This window comes from Macaca thibetana, chromosome 3 (assembly GCF_024542745.1).
Source record: "Macaca thibetana thibetana isolate TM-01 chromosome 3, ASM2454274v1, whole genome shotgun sequence".
In the NCBI taxonomy this organism is placed as follows: domain Eukaryota; kingdom Metazoa; phylum Chordata; class Mammalia; order Primates; family Cercopithecidae; genus Macaca; species Macaca thibetana.
Window position 1 is genome coordinate 8,835,678 of NC_065580.1, and position 12,377 is coordinate 8,848,054.

At 36.6% G+C, this 12,377-nt stretch overlaps 2 protein-coding genes across 2 annotated transcripts in view; one reads left to right on the plus strand and one right to left on the minus strand.

Annotated features, from left to right (window-relative positions):
* Positions 1-12,377, plus strand: part of RARRES2 (retinoic acid receptor responder 2) — a 647,965-nt gene that overhangs the window by 417,222 nt on the left and 218,366 nt on the right. The gene's annotated exons all lie outside the window — the stretch shown is intronic.
* GIMAP7 (GTPase, IMAP family member 7) lies at positions 5,636-12,108 on the minus strand. Its single transcript, XM_050785913.1, has 2 exons — positions 11,984-12,108; positions 5,636-6,778 (listed from the first exon to the last, which is right to left on the minus strand). Exon 2 carries the CDS (start codon positions 6,735-6,737, stop codon positions 5,859-5,861), a length of 879 nt encoding a protein of 292 aa, XP_050641870.1. The 5' UTR covers positions 6,738-6,778; positions 11,984-12,108; the 3' UTR covers positions 5,636-5,858.

Below are 12,377 nucleotides of genomic sequence, written 5' to 3' on the forward strand. Positions count from 1 at the left end.
ACTCCCTATTTAATAAGTGGTGCTGGGATAACTGGCTAGCCATGTGTGGAAGATTGAAACCATTGAAACTGGACCCTTTCCTTACACAATATATAAAAATCAACTCAAGATGGATTAAAGACTTAAATGGAAAACCCAGAAGTATGAACACCCTGGAAGACAACTAGGCAATACCATTCTCAACATAGGAATGAGCAAACATTTCATGACCAAGACACCAAAAGCGATCACAACAAAAGCAAAAATTGACAAACAGTTATCTAAATAAGAGTTTCTGCACAGCAAAAGAAATATCGACAGAGTCACAGATAACCTACAGAATCAGACACATTTTTGCAAACTATGCATCCGACAAAGGTTTAATATCCAGCATGTATAAAGAACTTAAACAAATGTACAAGAAATAAAAAACTACCCCATTAAAAAGTGGGCAAAGGACATGAACAGACACTTTTCAAAAGAAGGCATATATGCAGCCAACAAGCATATGAAAAAAAGCTCAACATCACTGATCATTAGAGAAATGCAAATGAAAACCACAAAGAGATATTATCTCATACCGGTCAAGATAGCTATTATTAAAAAGCCAGAAAAATAGCATGCTGGTGAGGTTGCAGAGAAAAGGGAATGCTTATATGCTGTTGGTGGGAGTGTAAATTAGTTCAATCACTGTGGAAAGCAGTATGGCAATTTCTCAAAGAGCTAAAAGCAAAACTACCATTCAACCCAGCAATCTCATTACTTGGTATATACCCAGAGGCATATAAATCATTCTACCATAAAGACACATGCACATGAATATTCACTGCAGCTCTATTTACAATAGCAAAGACATGGAATCAACCTAAATACCCATCAATGACAGATTTGATAAAGAAAATATGGTACATATACACTATGGAATACTATGCAGCCACAAAAAGAATAAAGTTTTGCCTTTTCTGGGAACATGGATGGAGCTGGAGGCTGTCAATCCTTAGCAAACTAATGCAGGAACAGAAAACCAAAAACCGCATGTTCTCATTTATAAGGGGAAGCTAAATGATAAGAACTTATGAATGCAAAGAAGGAAACAACAGACACTGGGATCTACTTTAGGGTGAATAGTGGGAGTAGGGAGAGGTGCAGAAAAGATCACTATTGGGTACTGGGCTTAATACCTGGGTGATGAAGTAATCTAGTTTAATTTACCTAGAAATGGTAGTTTACCTATGTAACAAACTTTCACATGTATCCCTGAACCTAAAATAAAAGTTGAAAAAAGAAAGAAAAAATGTACCTCAACACAATAAAGGCCTTATATGACAAGCCCACAGGTAACACCAAACTCAATGTTGAAAAGCTGAAAGCATTTCCTGCACGATCAGGAACAAGACAAGAATGCTCACTCTTGCCACTTCTAACACGGTGGGAAGTTCTAGCCAGGGCAATTAGGCAAGAAATAGAGATAAAAGATATCCAAATTGGAAAGGAAGACATAAAATAACCTCTATTTACAGATGACATGATGTTATACATAGAAAACTAAAGACTCCACTTGAAAAAAAAAATACAGAAATCAGTTGTGTTTCTACCTACTAACAATTCACTATACAAAAAAGAAATTAAAGAAACAATCTTATTTACAATAGCTACCCCTAAAATATTCACGAATAAATTTAACCAAGGAGGCAAAAGACCTATAGTTTTTATGAAAACTATAAAACGTTGATAAAAGAAATTGAAGATGACACAAATAGATACAAATTATATATATATATATATATATATATATAGAGAGAGAGAGAGAGAGAGAGAGAGAGAGAGTGTGATGTTTATGGATTAAAGTGATATTGTTAAAATGTCTTTACTACCCAAAGCAATCTATATAGTCAATGAAATTCTGTCAAAATTCTAATATCATTTTTCACAAGAATTTAAAAAAATCTAAAATCTATATGGAACCACAAAAGACCCTAAGTAGCCAAAGCAATCTTCAACAAAAAGGACAAAGCTGGGGCCCTCACACTACTTAATTTCAAAATATAGTAACCAAAACAAAGCTGTGGCAATCAAAACATACTATTATAATTAAAACAAAGCTATAGTAATAAAAAATATGCTACTAGCGTAAAAATGGACATAAAGACCAATGAACAGAATAATAAACCCAGAAATAAGGCTACACATTTATGGTCAGTTGAACACAGAACATACAAAGAGAAAAGGATAGTTTCTTCAATAACGGTGTTGGGAAAACTGGATATCCACATGAAGAAGAATGAAATTGGGCCCTTATCTTAAAAAAAAAATCAACTCAAAATGGATTAAATAGTTACATGTTAGGCCTAAAACTGTAAACTACTAGAAGAAACACAGGGAAAATCTTGATCTGGGTGATGATTTTTTATGACACCAAAAGCAAAGGCCACAAAAGCAAAAATAGACAAACATGGTTACCTCAAACAAAACATATCCTGCATAGCAAAAGATGCGATCAATAGTGTGAAGAGACAACCTATGGAATAGGAGAAAATATTTGTAAATCATACATCTCACAAGGCGTTAATATCCAAAATACACAAGGAACTTAAATAACTCAAGAGCAATTAAACAAATAACCCGATTAAAAAATAGGCAAAGGACCTGAACAGACATTTCTCAAAATAAGACATACAGGTTTCTTTATGACAAGGGTATGAAAAAATGCCCAACATCAGTAATCGTCAATGAAAGGCAAATCAAAACCACAATGAGATATTATCTCATACCTGTATATTATCAAAAAGACAAAAGATATCAAGTGTTGGCAAGAATGTGGAGAAAAAGTAACTCTTGTACACTGTTGGTGGGAATGTAAATTGGTACAGCCATTATGGAAAACAGGATGGAAGTTCCCCCAAAAAATTAAAAATAAGAACTATCATATAATCCATCAAGTTTCTGGGTATATATCTGTTATATTCTGATTGTTTATGTTCCCACAAAATTGATGTGTTTAATGTGATGATAAATCTTCATGCTTAATGTGATGATAACAGGAGGTGGGGCTCTTGGAATGTGACTAGGTCATGGGGGTAGTGACCTCATAAATGTGATTAGTGCCCTTGTAAAAGAGGCTCAATAGGAAGTTTAAAACCAAAAATAAAAGAGGCTCAAGAGAAAACCCTTGTCCCTTTCACCATGTGAGGTTAGAGTGAAAAGATAGATGTCTATGAGGAAGTGGGCCTTCACTAGACACTGAATCTGCCAGTGCTTTGGACTTCTCCACCTCCAGAACTGTAGGAAATAAATTTCTGTTGCTTATAAGCCATGCAACTTATAGTATTTTGTAATAGCGGTCCAAACTAAAAGAGAAAATTGGTACCAAGAACTGAAGGTGCTGCTGTAATAAATACCTAAAATATGCAAACAGTTTTGGAACTGGGTGATAAGTATAGGCTGGGAGTGAGAGGTTTGTGCTAGAAAAAGCCTGCATTGCTATGAATGGACCATTAAGGATGATTCTGCTGAAGTTCAGAAAGCCTCAGTTTTCTTAGTGAATACCTAAGTGGATATACTAATAACTTAGGTTATTGGTAGAAATATGGCTGGTAAAGACCATTCTGGTGAGATCTCACCAGAGATAAATGAAGAATGTGTTGTTTGGACAATGGAAGAACAGAAATCCTTATCATAAAGTGGCAAATAACTTGGCTGTGTTGTGTTCTTGTTCCAGTATTTTGTGGAAGGTAGAATTTGTGAGTAATGAAATTGGGTATCTGGCTGAGGAAATTTATAAGCAAAGTGTTGAAGGTACAGTGTGGCTTCTCTTCACTGCCTATAGTAAAATGTGAGAAGAGAGAAATGAAAATGGATTTGTTAGTTAAAGGGAAGTAGCATTGAAACATTTAGAAAATTCTTAGTCTGTCCATATTGGAAAAAGATAAGAAAGCTTTATCAGAAGAGAAAATGATGTGGCCTATTGATCATTTGATAAAGAAAATTAGTATGGATCAGCCATCTCAATGGAAGTCATGTGCTATTGACCAAGGCAGTGAGCCATCTAAACCCAAGCGAGGACCTATTGTCCAGGACAATGGGAAAATGACCCCAAAGGCATTTCAGAAATCAGTAGGGCTGACTGCCGTCACAGAATGCTAGGGCCCGTGGGATCAGAACAATTTCAAAGGAGGGGCCACTGCTGCCCAGAGTTACCTCACATTGTGGACTCTGCTCCCCACATTCTGTTGCAATGCTGCTCGGCTCCCCTCGGTGCTGCTCTGGCAGGCTCTGGTGTGGTGTGTGCTGAGCTCAGCAAAGCTGTGGGGACAGGCAAAGCTTTGGAAGCTGGACTACTACCAAAAAGGGTCCAAAAGGCAGGACCTCCATATCAGTGGGCCTTGAGAGCATCAAACCAAAAAAGATTATTCTTGAGTCACAGGGTTTTGGACTTGCGTGGTAACTGTCACTCCTTTATTCATTTTTATTTTTCCCTTTCAGAATGAGAATGTGTATCTTATGCCTGTCCCACCATCATATGTTTGAGGCTCATAATTTACTTGATTTCACTGATTCACAACTGGAAAGCAATTTGCCTCAGAATGAATTATACCTTAAGTCTCACCCATATCTGATTTAGATGATAATTAGATGAGACTTTGGAGTTACATGTGAAAATTGATCCTGAAACAAGATTGTTGAGGCTACTGCGATGAAAGTAATGTATTTTGCATGTGATAAGGGCATACATTTTGGGGAGCCAGGAACAGAATGTTATGGTCTAAATTATTACATCCCCCCAAAATTCATATGTTGAAATCCTCACTCCCAATGGGATAGTATAAGGAGGTAGGCCCTAGGGAAGTGATTAGGTCATCGGGTCAGAGCCTCCAGAAATGAAATTAATGCCCTCATAAAAGAGGCTGAAGAGAGACCCCTGAATATATATTCCACTGAATATATATATTCTAGTGGATAAAGATATATTTAATTTCCTTTAGGTATTAGCCCATTCGGGCTGCTATAAAAATATCATGAACTAGGTGGCTTATAAACAACTATATATATATAATATATATGTATATTATATATATATATATTCCACTGAAATGTATCTTTATCCATTGTGAATAATGCTGCAATGAGCATTATTATAGAAATATCTGCACTCCCAGGCTCACTGCAACATTATTCACAATAGCCAAGATATAGAAATAACTCAAGTGCGTCCATGGACAGATGAATGGATAAAGAAAATGTGGTGCACTATTAACATTCCATTAACAATGGAACATTATTCAACCTTGAAAAAGAAGTAAATCGCGTCATTTGCAACAATATCAATGAACCCAGAGGACAGTATGCTAAGTAAAGTAAGCTAAGCACAGAAAGACAAGCACTGCTTGATCTCACTTCCATGTGGAATTTGATAAAGTAGAATGCACAGAAGCAAAGAATAGAATGTTGGTTGCCAGGGGCTGGGTGTTGGGGGAAATGGGGAAATGTTCGTCAAAGGGTACAAAACTTTAGTTATGCAGGATGAATAACCTCTGGAGATCTAACATACAGCATGACAACTATACTTAATAATACTGTATTGCATTTTTGCAATCTGCTAAGAGAGTAGACCTTAAATGTTCTCACCATACCAAAGAAAATAGTAACTGAGAGGTGCTAGATGTGTTAATTACCTTGATTTAATTATTTCACAATGTATATGTGTATATATACACATATATATTAAAAATCACATTATACACATTAAACATTTAATTTTTATTTATCAATTATACCTTAATAAAGCTAAAGGGAGGTAGGTATTTCTGTAACTATCTTGCAAAATACAATTCATCACATTAACAAATCATAGTAAATTAAGAAGAATAAAACTTCCATTACTACCAAAAGAAATGCCATATTTTTGAAATCATCTTCAAAATCCTATTTAAAACATCTGCAAATATATTTTTTTCAGCTTCTTCCCTTATATTTTTTATTTTTTCATCACATTTTATTTTTAATAATTTTATTTTTTCCTCCTTTTCTGCCTCTGATTTATGCTCATCCTCTTTTACTAGTTTAATTTCTTCACTTAATTGATCAATGTAGATTTTCCTCAAAATCTCTTCCCGTTGTTTCAGCCTTTCCTCTGTGTCCTTGTATATGGCGTCAGAAAAGTAGGCCCCTTTGTTGCACTGCACCATTTTCTCTATCAGCTCCACCAGCTCCTGCACTTGACCTTCCTTCTCTGCCTCACTGGTTTGGCTGCTGTTGCTAAAGGCACAGCAGCGGTTCCCGCACTCCTGGACGATGCTTTTTAGGTTCACATCCGCATCTGCTATGAAGTCACTCAAGCTCTGGCCCTCCAACTCTTCTTTGCGAGTGAACAAGATGACCATGTGCTTCATGGCTGGCTTCCCAAAGACAGCCTTGATCAATGCAACAGTTTTCTGCTCTTCCTCTGTGTAGCGGCCCAGCTGCAGAACCAGGACAATAGCATGGGGCCCTGGGCAGGAGGAGATGACGCAGCGGCTGATTTCCCTACAGGTGGTTTCCAGCCTCTCCTTGGTGTCAAAGAGCCCTGGAGTGTCAACAACAAGAAGGTGTCTCCCCTGCCATTCCCGGGATGCTTTTTGACAGGTCTTGGTAACAGCTTGGGCAGCAATTCTAGACTCAAAGATTTTCTTTCCAAGGATGGTGTTCGCTGTTCCACTTTTCCCACTTCCAGTTTTCCCTACCAGAACGATCCTCAGAGAGGGGTCCTCACTCTCAGCCATGCTCACGTCAGGAGGCTCTGGAACTTAGGCACGTACAAGACCTTAAAGAGGGGAAGATAGGAAAAAAAAGCCGGTTTTGGTAAGTGGGATCCATTCCCAACCTTCTTTTCTGCTTTCTCTTTCTTCCTGAAAATTTGTAACATCCTATTATCCATATTAATCCCAGTAAAGACAGAAGGATGAAATAGTCCGATTAATATGGAAGAAATAATAGAGAAAGCAGTTAAAGAGTTTCCCCACAAAGTAGTACCAGGTATAGATGGTTTCACAGGGGGATTCTATTAAACCTTTTAAGATCTGATCATCTCAAAGCTACCTAAAACTGCTCCTGGCCATATAAAAAGAAGGAAAAAGTTACATTTTTTTCTATGAAGCAAGTATATTGATTCCAAAGGCTGACAAATATTTCATCAATAAAGAAAACTACAGATGTGTCTCATTTGTGAATATTAATATAAAAATCCTAAATAAATTATTAGACTCTAATAAATAATAGACTGTGATTAAGTGTGATTTATTTCAGAAATACTATGGTGGGTCAAATATGAGAATGCTGATTGTTACAACACATCCCATTAATAGGTTAAGAAGAAAATTAGCTAGATGCAGGAAAGATATTTGGCCAAATTTAACACGGATTCGTGTTTAAAGTAGTTTGTAGAACAGAAAAAATATATATTTCTTTAACATGATTTTATATAAATATAATTTTTTAATTTTGTCATCTTTATTTTTTTTCTGGAACTAAAATAGTTGATTATAAAGTTCATTTGGATGAAGGAAAGTGCAAGTTAGCCTAGACAATCAAGGAAAAGAAGAACAGGGAAAGATTAGCTCTACCAGACAATTAAACATTATAATCTCTATAATTAAAGCAGTATGATAGTGGTGAGTGAACAGAGACGGGCCATGAAACAGAAACAGAATTCACAAATAGGCCATTGCTCATTTTACATTCATTTATATTCAATTCAATTACATTAACTTACATTCTGTGAAGCAACACCTCATACCAATGGGAAAGATGATGGACACTTTTATTAGTAACACTGAAATAACTATACCACCATATAATTTAATGCAATTTTATCCTTAAAATGTCATACAAATTCCAAATAGATCAGAAATTTAAATGTAAAAAACTATCCCATATAAATAATAAGAGAAACACAGGTAAATTCCTTGTAACCTGGGAGTGGAGAGGATGTTAATAACTAAGATTTAAAATAGTATAAGGAAAAGACTGGTAAGTTTGATTACACAAAAATCTAAAAAATTATGTAAGCCATACAACACTATAGACAAAACACAAATATCAAACTAGGAAAACATTTTTTCCAATTTATCTCAAAGACGGCTACTTTTCCTATTGTACGAAGAATATCTAAAAGTAAAGAAACAAAAGACCAATGACTTGATAGAAAATTGGGCAAAATATAAATACGCAGCCAAGGAAAAAATGCAAATTATCCTTGAATACATAAAAAGATATCCAAGTTCATTCACAATAGAGAAGAATAAATTAAAAACATAGAAAAAATAAAAAATTCTCAGAGATAACTCTTTCTCAACTATAGGTATGGCAAAAATCCACACATTTCCCAGCATAATCTGGTGGTAAAGGTATGGGGAAAACAGGTAATGTCCTGCATGACTAGTGTGAAGGGGAAAACAACCTAACACCTATAGAGGAGAAAGTAGCAATACCTTGGAAAATTACACATGCATTTACTCTTTGATTATCAATCCCAATTTTAGGATTTATCCCAGCGCTGCACTGACAAAAATACAGAAAGATATATGCATGTGGTTATTCATGCAGTACTATTAGTAATAGCAGAAGATCAAAACCCTATCAGATGGCCATCAGTGGGGACCAGTTGAATAAACTAAGGTATATTCATACAGAAAAGTACTATCCAACTGCAAAAAGGAATGAGAAATAGATCGATACACCAGTATGAAGAGATCTCTGGGATATACTGTTAAGTGAAAAAAGCCAAGTGAAGAAAATAACGTATCTTTTACTACCATTTATATAGTAAGAAGGAATATTAGTTTTATGTATAAATAATTTTTATGTGCATGTGAAAAAGCAATGGCAGAACCATTTGAAAACTAAACAAATGAAAGAATTATTTATATGAAGATGGGAGGAACAAGGTACAAGGGACAGGAACAGAAAATGGTCATTAGACTTCTTTGAATATCCTTTGTTTTTGCAAATTTGATCTTGAGACCATTTCAATGGTTTACATAATTGTACAATAACAATTATATTTTAAAACACCAGTAAAAGTTAAAAGAAATGGAACAAATAAACCTAATTGTATTTTGTGTCAAGGATGAACCACACAAAGATTTGTCCTGAGAGGCTTGAAAATATAGTATTAATAATTTCACTGTGTGTGTGTGTGTGTATGTGTGTGTACTGTTTTGAAGTCCATCTAAAAGGCATAAACCATGGTCAGCCAAGTAGCAATGAGTGCACTTAACACCCAGATTGTGATCTTCAAATGGCATTTCCCACAAAATAAATTAGGACTACTAGGAAAAAGTACTGATTGCAGGTCTGGGCCAGTAAACATACAAGTTTAGCCTATAACATCTTTCATGCTAGAAAGCAGGGATGTTATCAAAAATTACTTAGTTTTATCAGAAGAACTTGGAAGCTATCTTAAAGAGGTTCCAACTGGACAAAGATGGAACAATTTAAGCATCACTAATAAAGATTGTTCCAATGGATTAAAATATACCAAATATATTGAAATCCAGTAGTTTATAACAACACCATGTTCCTGAAAGAAGCTAACTGCTCCCTTGGAAGTATGCTAGGAAAGTGACTCATCATGCTGAACAATGACAACTAAAGGGAAAGAAGCATTTATTTTGTCTTTCATACATCTCATCTTTTAACTATATCTCACAAAAGTGAAAGAATCGCTGAATGAAAGTTCCTTTGCATAGGACTATTCCATCTAATAAATGAATAAAGAATGATAGAATATCATCTTTTGGTAACTCTTAATGAAACAAATTCATTCTAGACAATCATTAACATCTGCTAACATCACAAAAAGAGAGACACTCAAATATTATGTGCCTTCTAATGGAAGTTTAGGATAGTATCTATGAAGTATTCCCACTAAAAAAACAAAGTCAAACTTTAATCTGATCCAACCTCCCCATTAATATAAATTCACAGAAAACACAAGAGCTAGAAGTGAATGTTAAATGACATTGTTAGGATGCATTCAGCAGTATGAATACTGTCCAGTTCTGTTGGACAAAAGACCTTCCCTTCCTTAAACAAAGAAATTTAACACAACATTAAGTGAAACTTAAGAGATGTCAAACAATTGTAATGTATGAATTTTACTTAGATCCTACCTCAAATGATTTTAAAAATTATGAGATCTTCATGGAAATCTGAATACAACTGGTAGTATTGAAATTTATAATTGTCTTTTGAAGCCTGTTTATGAAATTGTGGAAATCCTTTTAAATGGTCTTTATCTTTCAGAGACACATACGCAAATATTTACTGATAAAATGATGTAATGTCTGACATTTGCTTCAAAATAATCTGTGATAGAGTTGAGAATAGGAGCAGATAGTTGAACAAGACTGGCATAAATTGACAACTGTTAGATTGTAGTATAGGTACAAGGAAGTTCCTTATATTATTTTTACCTTTGAATAAGTATAAATTTTCCTCAAATAAAAAAATGAACCCATGTATAGTGTAACCACTATCGAGTATATAATGCATATCAGAACACCCTGATAAAACATGTTTTGTATATCTCGTTTACTCTTCAAAAATACTCTACAGTGAAACTAATTTTATTATTCTAATTTTTTAAATGAAGAAGCTGGTGTGGCCCAAAAATTCTGGGAAACATGCCTCTGGTCACTGTGCTAATAGGTATTGGGCAGAGAAGACATTCGATTCAAAGTCTGTCTGACTCTACCATGCTCACTCTTAACCATGCACTCTACTGCCTGTTCTTGGTTACTCTCAGGCCATGATTCTAAATTTTCATTGACATGGCATCAGAGATAGATCAGTGGAGGGCAAAGGAGATGATCCACACTTTCTGCAAAAAAGTGAGCTGGGAGCCAGCCTGTGATAAGGGAACCGTGAGGAGGGCTCTGCATTTCTCATGGACTTTTCCATCTCTCCCATATTGAGAAGCCAAACGTGAGAGAGACAGTCAGAAAAATCACTTTAAAACTTTCTCAAGTGGTTCTTGGAGATCCAGAGGACCTCCAGCTAAGAGACAGGCTGAGAAGTGACAAAAGCATTTACAACAGAGGTGGACAGTTCTAAACTGTGGCCAGACCCAACAGTTCTAGAAAATTTCATAAGCTCCTTGAGATTTAGTTCCCTCCGCTATAAAAAGGGAAAATAAAACCAATCTTGCAGGGTTGTCCTTAGGCTTTCATAGAGTGATTTCTATAAAGGTCTTTTATAGCAACTCTTTTTGTATTGAATGGCGGAGCAGCCCCACAAGTTATACTGTTAGGGACACAGCTTGTCTCTGCTTAATGCTGGAAAAACTCAGCAGGCTGAATTCTAGTGTTCCTCTGCCATGAGTGATCTGGGTACCTCTTGGATTTGGGATTCTGGGTTAGGATTCTGGGTACCCCTTGAATTGGGATTCTGATTCTTTTTCAGTAAGAAGAGGGACTTAGACAGGTGGACCCTAAATTGCCTGTCACCTCTACAAATCTGCCTTAGGAGCCCTTAATTTCTTATGCAGGTTATCAGGCAATACTCTGTGTCTATCACAACAGCCAGTGAGTGGAGGGTGCACTATGCAGCCACGCATGTTCTGTTACATATGAGATGCATAGACTCCGCAAACACATCTCCTCACTGCCCTTCCTTCTCACCCCTCCCACAACACCTTCTATGCAGTGCTGCTAGCACAGTGCCCTGTCCCTCCTCAGGGCAGAGTCCACTCCACCCACACACCCTGTCCTCACTGCCCTTCACAGCCCAATAGCACCAAGCCCTCTTCTCAGCCAGGCTCATCTTCTCTTGAACAAGTTGAGTTTTCAAGTGCAAATAAATCTCCTCACTCCCCTTCCTACTCACCCCTCCCACAGTCCCTTCTCTGCAGTGCTGCTGGCACAGTGCCTTGTCCCTCCTAAGGGCAGAGTCCACTCCACCCACACACCCTGTCCTCACTGCCCTTCACAGCCTGATAGCCCCAGGCCCTCTTCTCAGCCAGGCTCACCTTCTCTTGAACAAGTTGAATTTTCAGATTTTCTCCAAGGAGGCTGCTTGAGCTGTTGCTTTTGCTTTGACTGTGAGGCAGAAGTGCCTGCACCCCCACCAAAGCCTCTAAGTCAGGAAGCTCAGACTGGGTGGAGCCACAAAAAAAAAAAAGTTTGTCTTTAAAGAAACAGAAATACTGATCCATAATCTGGTGATTGCTTCAATTTTGCTGGTTGAAACCTTTTGCCCATGGGCCTGCTGTAAACACCATTTCCAAAGCTACAATTTTTGCTTCAGGTTATAGTGATGGGTGCAAAAAAGCCTTATTAAACGACCCAAATATTGCCTAGAAAACAAGGCACAGGATCTGATTCTCTTCCCTGGGTGGAGTGGGAGGCTGAGGGGTGATTTGG